At 42.4% G+C, this 25,000-nt stretch overlaps 1 protein-coding gene across 3 annotated transcripts in view; it reads right to left on the reverse strand.

Annotated features, from left to right (window-relative positions):
- abca5 (ATP-binding cassette, sub-family A (ABC1), member 5) overlaps nucleotides 1–25,000 on the reverse strand; it is a 69,711-nt gene that overhangs the window by 26,254 nt on the left and 18,457 nt on the right. For all 3 annotated transcript variants that reach the window (XM_061926796.2, XM_061926797.1, XM_061926795.1), the window contains exons 10-22: nucleotides 23,048–23,225; nucleotides 22,870–22,928; nucleotides 22,529–22,806; nucleotides 22,345–22,464; nucleotides 22,147–22,285; nucleotides 20,000–20,090; nucleotides 19,788–19,927; nucleotides 14,294–14,413; nucleotides 10,613–10,811; nucleotides 10,384–10,550; nucleotides 10,192–10,319; nucleotides 5,091–5,228; nucleotides 4,912–5,025 (exon numbers count right to left, since the gene is read on the reverse strand). In XM_061926796.2, coding sequence (XP_061782780.1) covers nucleotides 4,912–5,025; nucleotides 5,091–5,228; nucleotides 10,192–10,319; nucleotides 10,384–10,550; nucleotides 10,613–10,811; nucleotides 14,294–14,413; nucleotides 19,788–19,927; nucleotides 20,000–20,090; nucleotides 22,147–22,285; nucleotides 22,345–22,464; nucleotides 22,529–22,806; nucleotides 22,870–22,928; nucleotides 23,048–23,225 — 1,871 coding nt within the window. The remainder of the gene's footprint in view (nucleotides 1–4,911; nucleotides 5,026–5,090; nucleotides 5,229–10,191; nucleotides 10,320–10,383; nucleotides 10,551–10,612; nucleotides 10,812–14,293; nucleotides 14,414–19,787; nucleotides 19,928–19,999; nucleotides 20,091–22,146; nucleotides 22,286–22,344; nucleotides 22,465–22,528; nucleotides 22,807–22,869; nucleotides 22,929–23,047; nucleotides 23,226–25,000) is intronic.

Genomic DNA, 25,000 nt, shown 5'->3' on the forward strand with positions numbered 1-25,000 from the left:
TATTTTTTATTGTAAAGAATAATAAATATTTAAGCTTCTGTTTTTTCGATGAAGAATATTTGTGAAATATTTCTTCAAACTTACTATGATTAAAATTCAAAAAAAATATTCTGGCAAATCTAGAAAATCTGTAGAATCAAATTTAAATCTTATTTCAAAGTATTTTGAATTTCTTTTAAAAAATTTGTTCTGGAAAATCTAGAAGAAATACTGATTTGTCTTTGTTAGAAATATAGCTTGGTCCAATTTGTTAAATATTCTAACAAAGTGCAGATTGGATTTTAACCAATTTAAAACATGTCATCAAAATTCTAAAATGTATCTTAATCAGGAAAAATTACTAATGATGTTCCATAAATTATTTTTTTAATTTTTTCAAAAGATTCAAATAAGCTAGTTTTTCTCTTTTTTTCCGTTGAATTTTGAATTTTAAAGAGTCGAAATTGAAGAAACTATATTTCAAATTTTTATTTTAAATTTTTTTCGTGTTTTCTCCTCTTTTAAACCGTTTTTTTTTTCATCATTTATTCTCCAAAAAACCTTCCGTAAAAGGAAAAAAAATGTACGACCGAATGACAGACAGAAATACCCATTTTTTTATATATATAAATGTATTTAGCTATTCTTGTTTAAATCACTTATGTGTAACTTACAAATGACAATATATTTATTTGTGTATCAAACTGGTAGCCCTTCGCATTAATCAGTACCCAAGAAGTAGTTTTTGGTTTCAAAAAGGTTGGTGACCCCTGTACTAGGGCATCAAATCAGTGTCAGTTGAGTCGGTCCATAGGTTGCCTGTAGGGATTTTTAATGTCCAGCAGATGTCAGTATTTAGTGACACAGTATCGACACAGTATCAATACAGTTTTGCAATGTGTCGAAATGCTTCATGACGCCTCATCAACCCATCACTAGTTGATTGTGATGATTTACCATGAATCGATTAATGTGGACCCCGACTTAAACAAGTGTAAAAACTTATTGGGGTGTTACCATTTAGTGGTCAATTGTACGGAATATGTACTGTACTGTGCAATCTACTAATAAAAGTTTCAATCAATCAATCAAATGAGGAGAAAAAAAGTCCTCCTTTCTGTCTAATACCACATGAAAGTTTGTCCAGCTTCCGTACTCCTTTTTATACACTTTACAAGAAATACATTGGCATCAAACTCCGTAGCTTGCTGGCTTGTGCACGCCAGCTTTCCGAGACTCTTAATTTGTTAGTGCAGGCAGGATGGAGCAGCGCTTTTATTGTGAAGACAGGAACTGTGCGGTCGGTCTTTAGAGTTTTGACAAGAGTCTGTGGAAATAAAGTGTTTCTCCATCCTGCAATGGCGCCCCCTAATACACCTGCTGTGAACCTGTTTTTATGTTTTTATTTATTTATTTTATTTATTTATTTTTTATCGTGTTCTGTTTGTGTTGTGTTGTGTTTGCTCGGTACTCGTATTATCTTTTAACCTGTTCATTGTACAGCACTTTGGCTACCCCTGTGGTAAATCTTAAATGTGCTTTATAAACAAAGTTGATTTGATTTGATTTGATTTGATTCTCGCATTCCTATTGTTGCGTTTTGGACCAGTTGTTCCTCCCAGGGAATTCAAGTCACAATTCGCTCCCAAGCTCTTTACGACACTTAAAGCTGAGTTGAAAAACCACCAGAGACAGAATAGGTATTTTGTAGTATATTTTCAAAGCTTTGCAAATATACATTTTGAGACCAGTCTAACCCTAGAACATTCTATTGCGCCGCCCAAAATGGTCTGTCTTCTCGATCCCACCACCCTCTCTCTCGTCCCCTCTCTGTAGACCAAACAAATGCTAGTCAAAACACATTCCAAAGAACTCAAGGTTAACACACACAGTTTACTTGCAGACAGAGCAGCAAGAGAAGAAATGGAAAACACGAGCTGTTTTCAAATATGACTATGAAATAAAAGTACAACTTAAATTCGGATATACCGTATTTTCCGCACTATAAGGCGCACCTAAAAACCACACATTTTCTCAAAAGCTGACAGTGCGCCTTATAACCCGGTGCGCTTTATATATGGATTAATATTAAGATTCATTTTCATAAAGTTTCGGTCTCGCAACTACGGTAAACAGCCGCCATCTTTTTTCCCTGTAGAAGAGGAAGTGCTTCTTCTTCTACGCAAGCAACCGCCAAGGTAAGCACCCGCCCCCATAGAACAGGAAGCGCTTCTTCTTCTACTGTAAGCAACCACCCGCCCGCGTAGAAGAAGAAGAAGCGCGCGGATATTACCGTACGTTTCATTTCCTTTGTGTGTTTACATCTGTAAAGACCACAAAATGGCTCCTACTAAGCGTCAGGGATCCGGTTCATGAAAAGACGCAATCTCTCCATCCGCACACGGACTACTACTATTTCACAGCAACTGCCTAAAGACTTTCAAGAAAAGCTGGCTACTTTCCGTGCATATTGTAAAAACAAGATAGCTGAAAAAAAGAGAACATTATCAACATGGACGAGGTTCCACTGACTTTTGATATTCCTGTGAACCGCACTGTGGATACAACGGGAGCACGTACGGTGAATATTCGCACCACAGGGAATGAGAAGTCATCCTTCACTGTGGTTCTAGCTTGCCATGCTAATGGCCAGAAACTTCCACCCATGGTGATATTCAAAAGGAAGACCTTGCCAAAAGAGACCTTTCCAGCCGGCGTCATCATAAAAGCTAACTCGAAGGGATGGATGGATGAAGAAAAGATGAGCGAGTGGTTAAGGTAAGTTTACGCGAAGAGGCCGGGTGGCTTTTTTCACGCAGCTCCGTCCATGTTGATATACGACTCCATGCGCGCCCACATCACGCTGGTTTTTAATATATTATTAAAGTTTGACTGACCTATCTGACTGTTTTTTTGACATTCCTTTAGCGCAGTTAGATGCGGCTTATAACACGGGGCGGCTTATAGGTGGACAAAGTTTTGAAATATGCCGTTCATTGAAGGCGTGGCTTATAACCCAGGGCGCCTTATGGTGCGGAAAATACGGTATGTAAATATCTGCCTCCGACAATTTCGGTCATTTTTTCTTAATAATGATCTGGCAGCAGCCAGCGTCATCTCACAAGACCCTCGGGTGCAGTGAAATGTCAATCAAGTGACCAAAGTCACGTCTTAGTAAAGATTGGTGATCCATCATTTTTAGGGCAACTTTTTTAATGCCTGGCTGGTGATGGACTGACACACCCTCCGCCATCGACTGACACACCCTCCGCATCGACTGACACACCCTCCGCCATCGACTGACACACCCTCCGCATCGACTGACACACCCTCCGCCATCGACTGACACACCCTCCGCCATCGACTGACACACCCTTACCACAATGAATCCGTCGGGGTTTGTTGTTTTTGTCCCGCCTCGTTAGCTTTATCCGCGGTGACTTTATTGTGTGCGTCTCTCCAATAGCAATACCTGCAAAAAGTGCTGTGGAACGTCGCTATATTTTAGTGATTCTTTGGCGCTCCACTAGATGGAGCCCGCATACCACTACAGTTTGAGAAACAGCGGCCAGAAGAAAAGCGGACTTCGGCTAAATAGGGTGCATCTGGCATTCCTGGTGTGTGTCGTGTGTAGGGTTGTCCGGATACCAGTAGTTTGATACCGGTACCAAAATGTATTCCCATACTTTTCTAAATAAAGGGGACCACAAAAAAGGTCATTATTGTAACAAAAAATGTTAGTGTACATGAAACATATGTTTATTATTGTCATTTAGTCCTTAAATAAAATGTTGAACATACTAGACAACTTGTCTTTTAGTAGTAAGTAAACAAACAGACTCCTAATTAGTCTGCAGTAACATATTGTGTCATTTATACACCTATTGTTTTGTACACATTATGAGGGACAAACTGTAAAAATTGATTATTAATCTACTTGTTCATTTAGTGTTAATATCTGCTTATTTTCTCTTTGAACATGTTCTATCTACACTTCTGTTAAAATGTAATAATCACTTATTCTTCTCTTCTTTGATACTTGACATTAGTTTTGAATGATACCACACATTTAGGTATGGATGCGATACCAAGTAGTTACAGGATCATACATTGGTCATATTCAAAGTCCTCATGTGTCCAGGGACGCATTTCCTGACTTTATAAACATAATATGAATATTCCTCCATAATATGAACGAAAAAAGATTTTTTGATGATAAAAATATCGATGTAATCATAGTAGTATCGACTAGACACACGCTTGTACTTGATATAATTACAGTGGATGTCAGGTGTAGATCCATTTGTTTACATTCAGGAGCACCAGCTTGCTGTTAGCGGTTAGCTATCATATCCTCCTACGGTGTGTAGTGAAGCATGTTTAGCTATTCCTCGTTCTCCAGTGATAATGGTACTTTATTTGTCGCCATTGAGGCCAGGATTAGTGATTTAGAAGTAGCTAAAACACTGTGGATGGATGTTAGCTGCTAGCTAGCTAGCCATGTCTTAAAGCAGCTCTTCCTGAGGGTGTTTCAGTGTTATAACTTCACCTTTATCTTTACTTTTTACACCACAATGCATCCATTCTCCCTTTTCTGTCTCCACACTGTGTCTGCTTGTAAGTACTCCGTGTGTGTGAACATGCTCCTCTGCTCGTAAAACCAGCAATATCACAACGAGACGATGCACTGTCATGCCCATTTACAAAAAAAAAAAAGAAAAAAAAAAAAGAGGGGAAGCGGTACTTTTCAAGCAGAGTATAGTATCATTTTTAATTCATTAGTACCTCGATACTATACTAGTACCGGTATACCCTAGAACCCTAGTCGTGAGCATGTGTGATGTACCAATCATGTACTGACTCCTAAAGACTCAAGCTCCATACTCCTGCTCTCGTCTGGACTTAACGACCAAAAAAGGAGGAAGAGGTTACCTCTCGGTCTCGAGTGTGGTCCATGGCAAAGTACGCTGGCATGCCGGCCGCCAGCATTCCCAGCAAGACGGCCTCGATGAAAACCAGCACGTAGGACGTGGTTTCAGGGATTTGCTGTTGGGACGGTCCACAGCGTCAAGAGACAAGTGACGATGAGTGGGGTGCTAGCTGATACTTACGTAGTCGAACGGTTTGGTCCAAGTTCTGATCTGTCCGCTACCATTCAGACCTCTCAGCAGCGCATTGCTCAGAATGTTCACAGCCATGGGCAAGGAGTGGACCGTGGTGCTGTTGAAGGCCACGCTGTACCTGAAGCCCTAAAACAAAGTACAGTAGTTGTTGGATTCATTGTAAGTTATCACAAAAGAAACGTTGTATTACATTATGTTCCTGATGAGAAGATGAAGGCTGTCTTTCGAGGCCTAACAAGAGGAAGAAGGCTCGTAAAACTCCACTGTGATTTCAACACGGACAGATGGCAGGATCTGCTCAACTTCCAGAGGAACTCTCTTTGAAGTGTTAAACGAACTCTCTTTGAAGTATTTCACAAACTCTCTTCCAACTATTTGGTAACCGAGGTCAACGCTATTTACGACCCGCTGCCCTCTTGAAGTCGCTGTGGTCAGGAGACGGGAGGGGTTATCCATTGTCCTCCAACACCTGCCCCAGCTGGATCCAGGAAGAGCCCAAGCCCGAGAAATCCTCTTCTTGGTCTTCAAAGCGACCGAAAACAATGACTGTTTTACATACTTCCCATTCCTGCTGTGACATGTGTTGGTGCGTGAACATTGAACATCTAAATAAAAGAGGAGACGAAAACCTTCTTCGTCAGAGCGTGGTGCAAGTCTGTACAGAGAGTGCAGTGGCCATGTCTCTCCTCAATATTGAGTCCAAATTGAATTCTGTCTCTGTTTGATTCCTTGCCTTTTGTCTTGTTTAATAGATGTCCTCAGTGTTTGAACGTGACAGTAGTAGTACCTCCGTCTTTGTACGCTTCTCTTCAACACTTTCCATTCAGCTAGCAAACGTCACACACAACAAACTACCGTATTTTCTGCACTATTAGCCGCACCTAAAAACCACAAATTTACTCAAAAGCTGACAGTGCGGCTTATAACCCGGTGCGCTTTATATATGGATTAATATTAAGATTCATTTTCATAAAGTTTCGGTCTCGCAACTACGGTAAACAGCCGCCATCTTTTTTCCCCGTAGAAGAGGAAGTGCTTCTTCTTCTACGCAAGCAACCGCCAAAGTAAGCACCCGCCCCCATAGAACAGGAAGCGCTTCTTCTTCTACTGTAAGCAACCACCCGCCCGCGTAGAAGAAGAAGAAGAAGCGCGCGGATATTACGTTTCATTTCCTTTGTGTGTTTACATCTGTAAAGACCACAAAATGGCTCCTACTAAGCGACAGGTTTCCGGTTCATGAAAAGACGCAATCTCTCCATCCGCACACGGACTACTATTTCACAGCAACTGCCTAAAGACTTTCAAGAAAAGCTGGCTACTTTCCGTGCATATTGTAAAAACAAGATCGCTGAAAAAAAGATCCGGCCAGAGAACATTATCAACATGGACGAGGTTCCACTGACTTTTGATATTCCTGTGAACCGCACTGTGGATACAACGGGAGCACGTACGGTGAATATTCGCACCACAGGGAATGAGAAGTCATCCTTCACTGTGGTTCTAGCTTGCCATGCTAATGGCCAGAAACTTCCACCCATGGTGATATTCAAAAGGAAGACCTTGCCAAAAGAGACCTTTCCAGCCGGCGTCATCATAAAAGCTAACTCGAAGGGATGGATGGATGAAGAAAAGATGAGCGAGTGGTTAAGGTAAGTTTAAGTTTACGCGAAGAGGCCGGGTGGCTTTTTTCACGCAGCTCCGTCCATGTTGATATACGACTCCATGCGCGCCCACATCACGCTGGTTTTTAATATATTATTAAAGTTTGACTGACCTATCTGACTGTTTTTTTGACATTCCTTTAGCGCAGTTAGATGCGGCTTATAACACGGGGCGGCTTATAGGTGGACAAAGTTTTGAAATATGCCGTTCATTGAAGGCGTGGCTTATAACCCAGGGCGCCTTATGGTGCGGAAAATACGGTATGTAAGTCAGTTTACCTGAGTATTATTCTGTGTCCTACTATCAAAAATTCCACATGTCGGGAATTTAATGTGTCATTTTTATTAATAATGACAGTGAAATAAGGGAGTGACGACAGAAATCCTGAGGAGGGCGACCATTTTAGAGAATGCGCCAAACTTTACACGGCTCGGTGATCTCTCTAGTGCTGGTATTGCTATTGTTTGTGTTAGAATAATTATGTGTAAGTTATCACACAACTCTTATGCTTAAAGGCCGTTGCTATAGTTATTATCAATTGTGCTGAAGTTGTACTTTTCTATCTGTGCAAAGCGAGTCGTCTCGTATCAGAGTTTGTTTCCAGAATCGGCCTGCTGACTGCCAAGGGCGAACATCGAGTGCCGTGACGCAGACAGTGCAGAGACAGGGCGATATCACGAGTGTCAGCACATTTGCATTTCATTAATAGTCATATATTGTGTCTAACTGGGGCTGCTGAAATTAAACCCCCTTCCTTCAGCGGCAGCCTCGGTGATGTAACCAGGGACCTACTAATAAATAGAGGAGCATGTAGGCAGGGTTTTAGAGCGTAGGTTGGATCTGTAACTGAAATACAGCCCAAAAACGTCTCTCCTCAATGAGCAAAATTGAACTCTGTCTCTGCATGATTCCTTGCTTCTTGTCTGTTTAATAGATGTCATCAGAGTTTGAACCTGACAGTTTGTAATTACTCTTTTTTACATAGAAACATGTTTTAATCTTCAAATTGAGTCACCTGTCCTTATATTACACACCCATTGGGTTAGGGCTAACCCACAGTGTCAATTAGTGAGGAGCAAAGGCCTGCATGTCACTTGCTGCACAAAACAGTACACTTACTGTATTTGACACACTATAAAAATATTCTTCCATATATTAGCTGCACCGGACTATAAGTCGCAGATATATACGTTGTGAAGAGGTATTTACACAGATAATATTGTGTAAATGTTTTTTGACATACCTTAATTGTTTCCAAAAAGTGTCTGTAACACAGCAGTAAAACGGCCGATCAAGCAAAACAGAAGTCATGGTCATGGACCCACTAGCTGCGCAAGCTAGCTCTCCAATCAGCTAAACAGACTCAATAACTCCACGGCGACGTTTTGGTGAATTTACTGAGGAATTTGTGAAAGTGAAACAATACAAAAAGAATGTTATTGTAAGTTAATAATACTAACACAGACACTCGTAAACGTGTTAGCATATTAGCTAATGTTAACGACACCGGCTTGATTACATTATGATAGCACGTACAAATATGCATTAAAACACTCCTGGGACGCTTTAGTTAGTAAGAATTGTTTTAGTTATATTGTAAAACTTACAAACGTTGCTTGGAGTGATGAATGAAGAATCCATACAAGTAAAAACGCTATGGACGGCTAGAAGAGTGAACAACACTCTACTCCGGGTTTTTAAGCAGTCAACGGAAGGACATTCGTCCAAAAGATGGCGCCATAGTACAAACAATGTATTTGCTTGTCTTTTTCCTTGAAATGATTTGTGTTATTACGGCCGTCAGCAAAGAAAAATACACAAATTAGCCGCACCGTTTTACAATCCGCAGGTTTCAAAGTGTAGGAAAAAAGTAGCAGCTTATAGGCCATTATTCACTGCTCAGTGCTGCAGCAAGTGTGCCTTTTTTTTGGTGTGTGCTTATGCCTTTTGACAAGTTTTGTCCATTTTGTTAAATCAATGCTCGTACAAAAAACTCAACAAATTAGCATGGAAAGTAGGAAAGAATCGCTGTTGAGTTAAAAAAAAAAAAAAGACTAATTGCGCAAGGCGCTCACAAGTATGGAAGAGTTGACGTAGCGGGCTTCGTACTACAGCGAGTTTTAATTCTGATGAGATCGGACTGTTCTGGAAAAATATGCCAGAGCAGACTTATTTCACAGCAAAGGTAAATAATTCAGCAGCACAAGAGCACACACGCACTTCTCTCTCCCGGTCTCTGCAGCTTCTTGCCCATGTTAATATAAGTACATTTTGCTTTGTTAAAATGTTCATTATTGTAGCAACATGGTTGTTGATGTTGTGTTTTCTGATCATTTGTGAGGGCACCAAAGGATGTGCGTCGACAGCAGTGTTTTTCAACTTTTTTGGAGCCAAGGCACATTTTTTTCCATTGAAAATATCCGGAGGCACTCCACTAGCTGAAATCATTAAAAAACAAAACTAAAAGTAAAAAGTCGTTGTCGCAATTGTTGGATATGACTTTAAAGCATAACCAAGCATGCATCACTATAGCTCTTGTCTCAAAGTAGGTGTACTGTCACATCACACCCTGACTTATTTGCTTTTTTCCTGTGTGTAGTGTTTTAGTTCTTGTCTTGCGCTCCTATTTTGGTGGCTTTTTCTCTTTTTTGGTATTTTCCTGTAGCAGTTTCATGTCTTCCTTTGAGCAATATTTCCTTTGTTTTAGCAATCAAGAATATTTCAGTTGTTTTTATCCTTCTTTGTGGGGACATTGTTGATCGTCATGTCATGTTCGGATGCACATTGTGGACGCCGTCTTTGCTCCACAGTAAGTCTTTGCTGTAGTCCAGCATTCTGTTTTTGTTTACCTTGTAGCCAGTTCAGTTTTAGCTTTGTTCTGCATAGCCTTCCCTAAGCTTCACTGCCTTTTCTTAGGGGCACTCACCTTTTGTTTATTTTTGGTTTAAGCATTAGACACCTTTTTACCTGCACGCTGCCTCCCGCTGTTTCCGACATCTACAAAGCAATTAGCTACCTGCTGCTACCTACTGATATGGAAGAGTATTACACGGTTACTCTGCCGAGCTCTAGACAGCACCGACACATTATTTGCAGACTATAATTACTGGTTTGCAAAAAATTTTTTTTAACCCAAATAGGTGAAATTAGATAATCTCCCACGGCACACTAGTGTGCCGCAGCACAGTGGTTGAAAAACACTGGTCTGCAGGACAGTTCAGCTTGTTAACAAAGATAAAGTTGAGCACTTTATATTGTCTTCAAAGTGTACAAACCACAACTAAAATAAGGACTTTTCTGGAGGCTGGGACCAATTATTCATGTTTCCATAGTTTCTTATTTGTTTCACTATACAAACTTTGATTTGCCAACAAGTTAAGTTCTTAAATCAGTGGTCCAGCATATTTTTTTTCAGAGTTTAGTGCACCTTGCTGGATCCTGTGACGTTGATGGCGGCGCTGTGGGGCGCGGCTGCCATGTAGTCGTCGTGCCTCATCACGTCCACCTTGATGTCCTGAGATTCCAGGTTGTGAACCAGGTCGGAAATATCGGAGCCTGTGGACACACCCAAACAACAGCGGGGTCAACATGGAGCTGACACCCGGCAGCAAGTGGTCACCTGAGGAGTTGTGAAGCAGCAGGCTGGTGCTGTATCTGTGGGGGGGCTGGTTCCTGCGCAGGAGGTAGATGGGCAGGAACTGGCGGCCCCGCGAGTGGACCTGGATGTTCCCTGTGGTCAGAGACAGGAGCAGCACCCCGGCAACAAAGACCAGGAACAAGGCCAGGCTGCAGAGAAAGGACTTTTGTCAGTACGTGTTGGTCGTGGCATCTCAGTAGGAGACACGCACGTGTAGATAAAGGCCTTCCTCTCACGCCACATGTTGAGCATGTGCAGCCACGCCACCGTGCTGAACTGCTGGCGCCACAGGGCCAGGCCCGACACCGCGTCTGACGTGTCGGAGAAGGACAGCAGCCGCTGGTCTGCGTCGTCTGAGGGGACGCCGTCGCCCTCTTCCTCGCTCGGGTCCCGGTTGAAGACGCTGTAGTCTGGGGAAGGGGAAGACGACGTGAGGAAGTGCCCATGCGCCGCCACTTTGGTGACGCTCCCACTCATAGACATGTTCTAAGAGTACGCAGCATGGAGCGCTACTGCCTACTGGCGCTGACGAGACGCGGGGCCGCCATCTTGGAGTGGTGATCAGTGCAATTCATTTGGCAGGAGCAATGAACTGTCATTCATCTTACCTCACTGAATACCACTGATTTTCACACGCTTTTTTGTCATACGTGTAGCTATGATAAAGGACACATGTTTTATTATTCATAGTTTGCTTAACAGTAATAGAATATTCTTATATGCTATAAGCAGAGGTGGGTAGTAACGCGCTACATTTACTCCGTTACATCTACTTGAGTAACTTTTGGGATAAATTGTACTTCTAAGAGTAGTTTTAATGCAACATACTTTTACTTTTACTTGAGTATATTTATAGAGAAGAAACGCTACTTTTACTCCGCTACTTTTATCTACATTCAGCTCGCTACTCGCTAATAATTTTTATCGATCTGTTAATGCACGCTTTGTTTGTTTTGGTCTGTCAGACAGACCTTCATAGCGCCTGCCTTACTGGTGACGTTTCACTTCGTTCCACCAATCAGATGCAGTCACTGGTGACGTTGGACCAATCAAACAGAGCCAGGCGGTCACATGACCTGACTTAAACAAGTTGAAAAACTTATTGGGGTGTTACCATTTAGTGGTCAATTGTACGGAATATGCACTGTACTGTGCAATCTACTAATAAAAGTTCCAATCAATCAATCAAAAGTGTGAAGGAAAAAAGACCCTTTTTTTATTTCAACCGTACATCCCGTCAAAAGCCTAAAGACTGACTGCACAGTTCCTGTCTTCACAATAAATGTGCCGCTCCATGGCGCCTGCGCTTTCAAAACAAGAGTCTCTGAAAGCCAGTGCAAACAAGCTAGCAAGCTACGGAGTTTGCCGCAAATGTAATTCTTGTAAAGTGTATAAAAACGAATATGGAAGCTGGACAAATAAGATGCCAAAAACCAACCACTTTCATGTGGTATTAGACAGAAAGGAGGAACTTTTTTTCTCCTCCATTTGAAAACGAGGACGTTATCATCACTACTGTCTGATTACAATCAATGCAAGTCGTCAGAATCAGGTAATACACCAACTTATATTCTAGTCTTCATGAAAGAAAGGAATCTATATGTGTTAAACATGCATGTATATTCATTAAAACACCTTTAACATGCAAACAAAAACGGCAAAATAAATAAATATGAATTATATACTGTATATATCAATGTATGTATATATATATATATATATATATATATATATATATATATATATATATATATATATATGTGTATATATATATATATATATATATATATGATATGTGTGTGTATGTTACTCATCAGTTACTCAGTACTTGAGTAGTTTTTTCACAACATACTTTTTACTTTTACTCAAGTAAATATTTGGGTGACTACTCCTTACTTTTACTTGAGTAATAAATCTCTAAAGTAACTGTACTCTTACTTGAGTACAATTTCTGGCTACTCTACCCACCTCTGGCTATAAGTGACCAGATCAAAACTCGGAATATAATCCCAGAGAAGGGGGAAAAAACGGTCAGCTATTTTGAAGTTGAAGAAAGAATATGGTTAGGTTATATATACATGCTACATAAACAATGTATGAATATATTAGATATCTATATATCTATAGACTGGATCTTTGTTGCTGCAGCAGCAGAGAGTTTATTCTGTCTTGACACTTTGTATTGATATTTTCTATTACATTCTTCCCTTAAATGATCATGTTTACAGTCATTGTTTTATATGTATTTTTTATGTAAAAAAAAAATGATTTAAATTATTAGACTTGTATAATACTGTATAGCCACTGTCCATCCGGTTGTCTACCCCTGTTGGCTTTTACAATCTTTATCTTCATCATTTATTTCAACTTTATGTTATTCAAGTAGGACATTTTTAAATGTAATTAATTTCATTGACAAGACATTCTATTATGGTCATACTCTTGTTTGCTAGCAACTAGGATTTCAGTACTATTGAAGATTTTTGCTCCTTCTCAACTCTGTGCTAATATTCTTTTCACAAAATACAACCAATAGTACGTTAATGTTAAACCTTACTTGTGAAAAGTAATCCCCCGATTCCTATTTTCAACAGTCCGCTCATTTGAGCAGGAAAACGCTGAACAACATCTTTGTTTTCTACCTGTCAACTGTCAGTTTAGCATCTTTGTTTTCTACCTGTCAACTGTCAGTTTAGCATCTTTGTTTTCTACCTGTCAACTGTCAGTTTAGCATCTTTGTTTTCTACCTGTCAACTGTCAGTTTAGTTTTTTTGTTTTCTAGCTGTCAACTGTCAGTTTAGCATCTTTGTTTTCTACCTGTCAACTGTCAGTTTAGCATCTTTGTTTTCTTCCTGTCAACTGACAGTTTAGCATCTTTGTTTTCTACCTGTCAACTGTCAGTTTAGCATCTTTGTTTTCTACCTGTCAACTGTCAGTTTAGCATCTTTGTTTTCTAGCTGTCAACTGTCAGTTTAGCATCTTTGTTTTCTACCTGTCAGCTAGAATTGTTTTCTAGCTGTCAACAGTCAGTTTAGCATCTTTGTTTTCTAGCTGTCAACTGTCAGTTTAGCATCTTTGTTTTCTACCTGTCAACTGTCAGTTTAGCATCTTTGTTTTCTAACTGTCAGTTTAGCATCTTTGTTTTCTACCTGTCAACTGTCAGTTTAGCATCTTTGTTTTCCAGCTGTCAACTGTCAGTTTAGCATCTTTGTTTTCTACCTGTCAACTGTCAGTTTAGCATCTTTGTTTTCTAACTGTCAGTTTAGCATCTTTGTTTTCTACCTGTCAACTGTCAGTTTAGCATCTTTGTTTTCCAGCTGTCAACTGTCAGTTTAGCATCTTTGTTTTCTACCTGTCAACTGTCAGTTTAGCATCTTTGTTTTCTACCTGTCAACTGTCAGTTTAGCATCTTTGTTTTCTACCTGTCAACTGTCAGTTTAGCATCTATGTTTTCTACCTGTCAACTGTCAGTTTAGCATCTTTGTTTTCTACTTGTCAACTGTCAGTTTAGCATCTTTGTTTTCTAGCTGTCAACTGTCAGTTTAGCATCTTTGTTTTCTAGCTGTCAACTGTCAGTTTAGCATCTTTGTTTTCTACCTGTCAACTGTCAGTTTAGCATCTTTGTTTTCTTCCTGTCAACTGTCAGTTTAGCATCTTTGTTTTCTACCTGTCAACTGTCAGTTTAGCATCTTTGTTTTCTACCTGTCAACTGTCAGTTTAGCATCTTTGTTTTCTACCTGTCAACTGTCAGTTTAGCATCTTTGTTTTCTAGCTGTCAACTGTCAGTTTAGGCTGCTCGCCGGCTCCTCATCACCACTCCAAGATGGCGGCCCAATTTCTCGCGTCACAGCAGCCAATGCTGCGTCTACTCATAACAGGTCTATGCTCTCACCTGCTTGGTCCACTTCAGACTCCGCCTCCAGACGCAGGAAGACATCCTCCAGTGTTGTCATGGAAACGCCGTAGTTGATGAGGCCCAGCCCGGGCCGAGAGTCCAGGTCTGAGAACAAAGCTGAGGACAAAAGCGTGTCAGACGTGTGGAGAATGTATTTATTTTTGATGCTTGAGTAGAACATGTGATCATGTTAAATATACTTCTTCTCTTATTGACTTCAGTCCAGTGTAGGGTTGTACGGTATACTGGTATTAGTATAGTACCGCGATACTAATGAATCATATTCGGTACTATACCGCCTCTAAAAAGTACCGCTAGCTTTTTGACCTAATTTTGCAAGCGTTTAACCTAGAGTCATATGTGTGACAGATGTTAACTGTTAGTGTGCTAATGTAAGCATGCTAGCATGCTAACTTTTTCATCTAATTTGACACTTTTTCCTCCATTTCCGCAGCCTTACACCTTACAGTCATATAACTTGGTATGTGACACATGCTAACCGTTAGAATGCCATTGTTAGCACTAGGGGTGTAACGGTACGTGTATTTGTATTGAACCGTTTCGGTACGGGGGGTTCGGTTCGGAGGTGTACCGAACGAGTTTCCACACGGACATATTAAGTAGAAGCCTTCGCTTCCTTCTGCCTCTGTCTCTGTCAGTCCTCTACACACACCCAGCATTGTCCCACCCACACAACCATCTGATTGGTTACACACAGAGCGGTAACAGCCAATCAGCAGTGCGTATTCAGAGCGCATGTAGTCAGTGCTTAGCGTTATATAATAAACATCTCCCAGTCAACTACTAGTAACATCACTATGAGCCCGTTGACCTTCTAGAAATATAAAAAGGCAGCTCAGCTCGCTCGCAGTCCTGGCTTGAGGTGAAGGCTAATTCGCTTTTAGCGTAGCGTTAGCTCATTTTGCGGTGTGTGTGTGTGTGTTACGGACAACAAAGCCCTGTCTGTCTGTTATTTCACTTTACCTTTCTCTGTGTTGAAGCAGCAAAAAAGGACATTATGTTAAATGAAGAATTTCTGTCTCTGATAGTTGATATAATAATGTAAGTGCATCATTAAGCCTACATGAACTCCATGGTGTTCAGGGATGAATAGTCTCTCCTATTGCTATCGTACCATTTTTTCAGCTATATTTACATGAATCATTAGTAATGTAGCAGCCTAGTTTTGAATGGCAGGGTCCCTGCTATCACATGTTGATACAAATATAACATTTACATAATAAAAATCAACTACAGGCTTCCCAAATGCTGTAATAAATGAAGCATGATGAGTTGACTTGAAACTGTTTAATGTTGCACTTTCATACCTGCCAACTTTTGAAATCAGAAAAACCTAGTAGCCAGGGTCCAGGGGTTGCAGGCCCCGGTAGGTCCAGGACAAAGTCCTGGTGGGGGATTCAGGTTCGCCCCCCAACGCAAAATGATTATTAGCATTCAGACAGGTTAAAATGTTGCTAAAACCATCACTTTTCTATCAGTCACAGTGACTTTTCAAAACAAAAATATTACAGCAAAAATCATATGGGTTGATTGACATGTTTATTCTGTAAGCTAACTTCAATAGTTTGAAATTATTTTGACAGTTAATGCCAGTTATCCTGTCAACCTTTCACAAGACTTCCATTTGTTAATTGAAAGTATAAACAGTATAAACACTTTTTACAGTAAACAAATGGTAAAACAGTACTAAACAATTCCATTAAACAAAAAATTGGTGTCATTATTAACTTTCTGTCCAAGCTTGTATAATCTACTGCCTTGTTCAATTGTAAAAAATATTCTGTGCCCAAAATTCACATTTCTATCACAATTATCATACTGTAAACATGGTAAGCTAACTTCATTAAAATTAATAGTCCTGTCAATAGCATGGAATTACAATTCAAATGTAGTTTTTTTGTAAGCCTTTCAAAAGAATTCAAAATATGAAAAATGAATGAAAATGAATTTAAGCCATCAGACACTTGAAAAGTGGCACATCACATCTCTAATGTAATCATTTTAACTTCTCAACAGAAATAGCACTGCAAAAATATTAAGGACATACTTCTGTATTTTGGTAGTTATGCTGTCAACATTTAACAAGATTTCTTCAACTTGGACTTGAAAGCATAAATAGTATAAACACTTTTAACAGTATAACAGTACTAAACAATTCCAATAGATAACATTGGTGTCATTACCTTTTTGTGGCTAAAATCCGAAAAACGTTGAAAGTTTTCCACTTGTATCGCTAGCAACGGCATTAGACTTGTGTTCTTTTGTCCCAACGTGGTCTTTTACATCGCTAATTCCTCCGTGTCCGATCGAAAAATCTTGTCTGCACAAGGTGCAATTCGCGTAGTTTTCACCCTTTTTGGAACGGATAATTATTCCCGGATAGGCTTTTGAATATTCTTCACGGAATGACTGCAGTTTTCTTTTCGGTTTAAGACTCGTATGCGATTTTTCTCCGGCTGATTCCATGATCGTTCGCTCGTTTGGAAACAATGGCCTCGTGCTTGGCAGCGGTGCTATAAATAGCCTCATGCATGGCATTCGGAATGGCTCGATAGGAAGTTACGGGAAGCAGTGTCGATTGTCATTGTTGTTAGGCGATTTCGTGAATAAAACTTTTAAAAAAAAAATATTTTTTTTAATTGATGAAAAACCGTATTTTTTATCACTGCAACCGTAACCTGGAATAGGTTGATGAAAACCGTACTAATTACGGGAAAACCGGAGTAGTTGGCAGGTATGCACTTTTCATATGTAGAAGAAAAGTTTGGTTATTTTATTTAATCTGAGCAACAACTTGAGGCAGTTTAATGTTGATTAACGTGGGCAGAATTATTATAGTGTTCCCAATGTTAAAAGGATAAAGCCATTGTTTACAAATTTGGTAAATAAATAACCAAAAATTGTATACATTGTTGTTTTCTTACTGTACCGAAAATGAACCGAGCCGTGACCTCTAAACCGAGGTACGTACCGAAATTTTTGTGTACCGTTACACCCCTAGTTAGCACACATGCTAAGTGTTTGCATTTTAATGTAAGCATGCTAACGTTTTAGGCTACCTCTGTAGCTCATTTTGTACAGTTACACCTAAAACTCACGGATTCGTACACCCATCAAAATTTCTAGTTCTGGATCACACCATCAATATCAACTGGAATGTAATTAGGGCCCGCATGGCCCATTGTAAAAGGAATCCCAACGGGAGTCCTTTTGCAATGGGACATAAGGACCTATTGTTTTTCTAAGGTTTTATTATTATTCCGCCGCCTCTTTGAGCACTAATTTGACCCACTTAACATGCTTCAAAACTCACCATATTTGACCCACACATCAGGACCTGCGAAAATTGTCTTTTAATAAAAAAACGAACCCCAAAACTCAAAATTGCGCTCTAGCGCCCCCTAGAAAGAAAACTGCTTATAACTCCCAGTACGAATGTTGTAGAGACATGAAACAAAAACCTCTATGTGGGACTCACTTAGCCCTACTTTTCATTAATTAATTTCCTCGGGCAAAAATCAACAGGAAGTTGGCAATTCCCCCTTCAAGACAAAAATGTACTAAAAACAGTCACTTTTGCCTCTTTGAGCTGTAATTTGACCCCCTTAACATGCTTCAAAACTCACCGAACTGAACACACACATCAGGACTGGCAAAAAGTGCGATCTAATAAAAAAACCTAACCCCAAATCTCAAAATTGCGCTCTAGCGCAATTTTTGAATAAAACGCAGAAAAAACTGCTCCTCGGAAGAAAAAACTGACAAAACTGCCTGTAACTCCCACTGGGAAGGTCGGAGAGACATGAAACAAAAACCTCTATGTAGGTCTCACTTAGACCTACATTTCATAAATTGACAACCCCCAGCAAAAATCAACAGGAAGTTTGCTATTCCCCCTTCAAAACAACATTTTTGTAAAAACCGGTCACCTTTCTTCAAACATTATCTCCTCTGAGCGCGTTTTGTTGTTTTGGCTTCAAACTACCACAGGAGAGAGATTGAACCCTTCTGATTAAAAGTTGGCGAAAGAGTTTTGATACCTGCTCCGGTTTTGATTTTATGACCCTTCAAAGACCCGCTGCGCTGATGCTGCTGCGCTGCTGTTTTTTTAAGATGGCTGCTTAAAAGCAGGAAGCACCAGCGTGCCCACACAATGCAGACAAGGTAGGTACACTAGACAAAAGTATTGGGACAATTCGAACTAAAAGCAGACAAAAGTATTGGGACACTTATGACGAAAACTGAACAAAAGTATTGGGACACTTACACTGGAAAAAATTATTGGGACACTTAGGAATACCACTGAACAAAAGTATTGGGACACTTGGGACTAAAACTTGACAAAAGTATTGGGAGACTTATGGCTACCACTGAACAAAAGTATTGGGACACTTAGGACTATAACTGGACAAAAGTATTGGGACACTTCGGACTACAACTTGACAAACATATTGGGACACTTATGACTACCACTGGACAAAAGTATTGGGACACTTAGGACTACAACTTGACAAAAGTATTGGGACACTTAGGACTACAACTTGACAAAAGTATTGGGACACTTACACTGGACAAAAGTATTGGGACACTTAGGACTACAAATTGACAAAAGTATTGGGACACTTAGGACTACCACTGAACAAAAGTATTGGGACACTTCGGACTAAAAGTAGACAAAAGTATTTGGACACTTAGGACTACCACTGGACAAAAGTTTTGGGACACTTACACTGGACAAAAGTATTGGGACACTTAGGACTACAACTTGACAAAAGTATTGGGACACTTAGGACTACCACTGGACAAAAGTCTTGGGACACATATGCCTAAACTTGACAAAAGTATTGGGACACTTAGGACTACCACTGGACAAAAGTCTTGGGACACATATGCCTAAACTTGACAAAAGTATTGGGACACTTAGGACTACAACTGGACAAAAGTATTGGGACACTTCGGACTACCACTTTAAAAAAGTATTGGGACACTTAGGACTAAAACTGGACAAAAAGTATTGGGACACTTAGGACTACCACTGGAAAAAAGTATTGGGACACCTACACTGGACAAATGTATTGGGACACTTAGGATTAAAACTTGACAAAAGTATTGGGACACTTGGGACTATAACTTGACAAAAGTATTGGGACACTTAGGACGAAAACTGGACATAAGTATTGGGACACTTAGGAATACAACTGGACAAAAGTATTGGGACACCCACACTGGACAAAAGTATTGGGACACTTAGGACTACAACTTGACAAAAGTATTGGGAAATTTAGGACTAAAACTGGATATAAGTATTGGGACACTTAGGACTAGCACCTGCCAAATACGCGGGCCCGACCAATGCTGCTTGCAGCTTTAATTCTAATTAATCTACTTCCGGTTTGCACCTTCAATTCAAATTAATCTAATGGAAAGGCAGGATATGTTCTGTGAGGACAAAGAGAGGGCGTGGTCTTACCTGCAAAGGCGTCCATGCTGTCAAAAGGCAGCGTGAAGGTCAACTCCGCCTCGTGTTGGCGAGCCAGCTTGGCCTTGGGCACGTGCTGCTGGACCAGCGAGGACACGGTCTCAGCGTTGCAGTTGCCACTGACGGACATCCTGCAGGGAGAAAGCGGGTCGGCCGTGACCTGGGAGCGAGGAGGAAGTGTACAGTAGGAGCTTTGTGCCCACCTGAGGTGATATCCCACGCCACATTTGATCTTGAGGTACATGGACGAGCCGATACACTTCAGCTGGCCCTGGGAGAGGACTGCTTTACGGTCTGTACCGAGAGAAGAACGCAGCGTTTTATTGGCCTCCAAAAAGCACATAAACTACTAAAATAGGACGATAGGGAAAGAAAACATTGACTCGATTCACAAAATTAACAGGACAGCTTACTCGATCACCATTAATAAGCAAGCTTCCTGTACAGTGCACTTTCATCCACGTCCTGGCCACAATGTTCAGCTTTACTTGCACAACACAAAAGCGCAGATTTTTAATTTTTCACGCCAACACAGAAAGCAAGACCAAGGTATGTGAGATATACTGCATTTACATCCTAGATTTACAACACTGCTAGATGTATTTAATTAAACAGGACACCGGCCAAGACGCAAATTGTGCACACCCAGTGTACGTATACACCCAGTGTTTTTCAACCACTCAGTACCGTGAGATACAGTCTGGTGTGCCGTGGGAGATTATGTAATTTCACCTAAATGGGTTAAAAATAGCTTTTGCAAACCATCCATCCATCTTCTTCCGCTTATCCGAGGTCGAGTCGCGGGGGCAGCAGCCTAAGCAGGGAAGCCCAGACTTCCCTCTCCCCAGCCACTTCGTCCAGCTCTTCCTGTGGGACCCCGAGGCGTTCCCAGGCCAGCTGGGAGACAGTCTTCCCAACGTGTCCTGGGTCTTCCCCGCGGCCTCCTACCGGTCGGACGTGCCCTAAACACCTCCCTAGGGAGGCGTTCGGGTGGCATCCTGACCAGATGCCCGAACCACCTCATCTGGCTCCTCTCGATGTGGAGGAGCAGCGGCTTTACTTTGAGCTCCCCCCGAATGACAGAGCTTCTCACCCTATCTCTAAGGGAGAGCCCCGCCACCCGGCGGAGGAAACTCATTTGGGCCACTTGTACCCGTGATCTTGTCCTTTCGGTCATAACCCAAAGCTCATGACCATAGGTGAGGATGGGAACGTAGATCGACCGGTAAATTGAGAGCTTTGCCTTCCGGCTCAGCTCCTTCTTCACCACAACGGATCGATACAGCGTCCGCATTACTGAAGACGCCGCACCGATCCGCCTGTCGATCTCACGATCCACTCTTCCCTCACTCGTGAACAAGACTCCGAGGTACTTGAACTCCTCCACTTGGGGCAAGATCTCCTCCCCAACCCGGAGATGGCACTCCACCCTTTTCCGGGCGAGAACCATGGACTCGGACTTGGAGGTGCTGATTCTCATCCCAGTCGCTTCACACTCGGCTGCGAACCGATCCAGTGAGAGCTGAAGATCCTGGCCAGATGAAGCCATCAGGACCACATCATCTGCAAAAAGCAGAGACCTAATCCTGCAGCCACCAAACCAGATCCCCTCAACGCCTTGACTGCGCCTAGAAATTCTGTCCATAAAAGTTATGAACAGAATGGGTGACAAAGGGCAGCCTTGGCGGAGTCCAACCCTCACTGGAAACGTGTCCGACTTACTGCCGGCAATGCGGACCAAGCTCTGACACTGATCATACAGGGAGCGGACTGCCACAATCAGACAGTCCGATACCCCATACTCTCTGAGCACTCCCCACAGGACCTCCCGAGGGACACGGTCGAATGCCTTCTCCAAGTCCACAAAACACATGTAGACTGGTTGGGCAAACTCCCATGCACCCTCAAGGATCCTGCCGAGAGTATAGAGCTGGTCCACAGTTCCACGACCAGGACGAAAACCACACTGTTCCTCCTGAATCCGGGGTTCGACTATCCGGCGTAGCCTCCTCTCCAGTACACCTGAATAGACCTTACCGGGAAGGCTGAGGAGTGTGATCCCACGATAGTTAGAACACACCCTCCGGTTCCCCTTCTTAAAGAGAGGAACCACCACCCGGGTCTGCCAATCCAGAGGTACCGCCCCCAATTTTTAGGGTTAAACAAACAAAATAAGCTTAAATGCTAGCATCCATCCATCCATTTTCTACCGCTTATCCCTTTCGGGGTGGCGGGGGGTGCTGGAGCCCATCTCAGCTACAATCGGGCGGAAGGCGGGGTACACCCTGGACAAGTCGCCATGATAAGAGGAAATACCAAAAGCGGTTATTAGTGTTTTTGTGACTCCCACCAGCGAGGATGTCCGCCTCGTCCATGTAGTGCGTGCTGAGGACGATGACTCGGCCGGCCCTGCGGCTCTTCAGGAGAGACCAGACCTGGCGTCTGGAGCAAGGGTCCATGCCTGCCGTGGGCTCGTCCAGGAGCAGGATCTAGAAGGGGTCAAAGTTGAGTTGGTGAGAAGACAGAAGACTTGGGATGGACAAACTACCTTCGGATCTCCCAGGACAGCGATGCCCACGGAGAGCTTCCTCTTCTGGCCTCCACTCAGGTTCTTGGCTTGAGCCGTCATGATCTTCTCCAAGTCCAGGTCCTTCAGCACTCTGGACACCTTTTACAGACACAATGGCGTGAGTCAGGCCACTAGCCGGCTCCACGGTGCACCTTCTCCATACCTCGGCGTCCACGTCTGCGGCCGGGATCCCTTTGATGGCGGCGAACATCCTGAGGTGCTCCTCCACGGTCAGCACGTCGAACACGATGTTGAACTGCGGACATATTCCCACCAGCTGCTTCATCTCCGCCACCTCGGCTACGGGGGAGCCGTAAATGGAGGCCGAGCCGTCGGTGGGCGGGCAGATGCCGCACAGGATGTTCATGAGGGTGGACTTCCCGGCGCCGCTGTGGCCCAGCAGGGCCGTGATCTGGCCCTCGTAGATGTCAAAGGTCAGACCTGGAAGGAGCAGGACAGGTGATTACACCCGGACTAAGTGGGCTGCTCCAAAGTGAGGACAACCTCGCAGAGCCTCCACGGTGTTGTCCCGGTCCTTGTACACCTTGCTGATGTTGCAGATGCTGCAAACAAAAGACTGACGTCAAGTTCCAGGTCTGAGTTCTGGTACTGCAGAGGAGGGTCATGGCCTCCCTCCCCAGTCCGGACCAGAAACACAAAAGGACTTTGAAGTTGAGACTACCGAATGGCCTCTTTGCCTCGGAACTCCGGCGGAATGGGCTCCACGGACTCGCCCGAGCTCGGAGCGCCGTTTGCCTCCGTGTCGTAGACGGAGCTGACCTCCACGTAGCGCGCGCTGCGCCTGGACCAATAGGACGGCTTCAGGAAGTAGAACAAGGACCTCCGCATTCTGAAGTCTCCTGCGTGTGGACCACACACAAGACAAGAATGGAGGTTATGTACGTGCCAAATATGGTCATGTCTGCTCCGTGGTATTTAAAAGCCATAAGCAGTGAAGCAGTGAGGTTGTGTACCGTATTTTCCGCACTATTAGCCGCACCTAAAAACCACAAATTTACTCAAAAGCTGACAGTGCGGCTTTTAACCCGGTGCGCTTTATATATGGATTAATATTAAGATTCATTTTCATAAAGTTTCGGTCTCGCAACTACGGTAAACAGCCGCCATCTTTTTTCCCCGTAGAAGAGGAAGTGCTTCTTCTTCTACGCAAGCAACCGCCAAGGTAAGCACCCGCCCCCATAGAACAGGAAGCGCTTCTTCTTCTACTGTAAGCAACCACCCGCCCGCGTAGAAGAAGAAAAAGCGCGCGGATATTACCGTACGTTTCATTTCCTTTGTGTGTTTACATCTGTAAAGACCACAAAATGGCTCCTACTAAGCGACAGGGATCCGGTTCATGAAAAGACGCAATCTCTCCATCCGCACACGGATTACTATTTCACAGCAACTGCCTAAAGACTTTCAAGAAAAGCTGGCTACTTTCCGTGCATATTGTAAAAACAAGATAGCTGAAAAAAAGATCCGGCCAGAGAACATTATCAACATGGACGAGGTTCCACTGACTTTTGATATTCCTGTGAACCGCACTGTGGATACAACGGGAGCACGTACGGTGAATATTCGCACCACAGGAAATGAGAAGTCATCCTTCACTGTGGTTCTAGCTTGCCATGCTAATGGCCAGAAACTTCCACCCATGGTGATATTCAAAAGGAAGACCTTGCCAAAAGAGACCTTTCCAGCCGGCGTCATCATAAAAGCTAACTCGAAGGGATGGATGAAGAAAAGATGAGCGAGTGGTTAAGGTAAGTTTAAGTTTACGCGAAGAGGCCGGGTGGCTTTTTTCACGCAGCTCCGTCCATGTTGATATACGACTCCATGCGCGCCCACATCACGCTGGTTTTAATATATTATTAAAGTTTGACTGACCTATTTGACTGTTTTTTTGACATTCCTTTAGCGCGGTTAGATGCGGCTTACAACACGGGGCGGCTTATAGGTGGACAAAGTTTTGAAATATGCCGTTCATTGAAGGCGCGGCTTATAACCCAGGGCGCCTTATGGTGCGGAAAATACGGTAAATGGTAAATAAAAAGAGAATACAACAAATCCTTTTCAACTTATATTCAATTGAATAGACTGCAAAGACAAGATATTTCATGTTCACACTGACAAACTTTGTTATGTTTTGCAAATAATCATGAACTTAGAATTTAATGGCAGCAACACATTGCAAAAAAGGCATTTTTACAAGTGTGTTACATGGCCTTTCCTTTTAACAACACTCAGTAAAGGTTTGGGAACTGAGGAGACACATTTTTGAAGTGGAATTCTTTCCCATTCTTGCTTGATGTACAGCTTAAGTTGTTCCTTCTGCTATTTTAGCCTTCACACATTTCCAATGTCTGGACTACAGGCAGGCCAGTCTAGTACCCGCACTCTTTTACTACACTGTTGTAACACGTGGCTAAACATTGTTTTGCTGAAATAAGCAGGGGCGTCCATGATAACGATGGCAACATATGTTGCTCCAAAAGCTGTATGTACCTTTCAGCATTAATGGTGCCTTCACAGATGTGTAAGTTACCCATGTCTTGGCCACTAATACACCCCCATACCATCACACATGCTGCCTTTTACACTTTGACACCAGAACAGTCCGGATGGTTCTTTT

This window comes from Nerophis lumbriciformis, linkage group LG32 (assembly GCF_033978685.3).
Source record: "Nerophis lumbriciformis linkage group LG32, RoL_Nlum_v2.1, whole genome shotgun sequence".
Classification (NCBI taxonomy): domain Eukaryota; kingdom Metazoa; phylum Chordata; class Actinopteri; order Syngnathiformes; family Syngnathidae; genus Nerophis; species Nerophis lumbriciformis.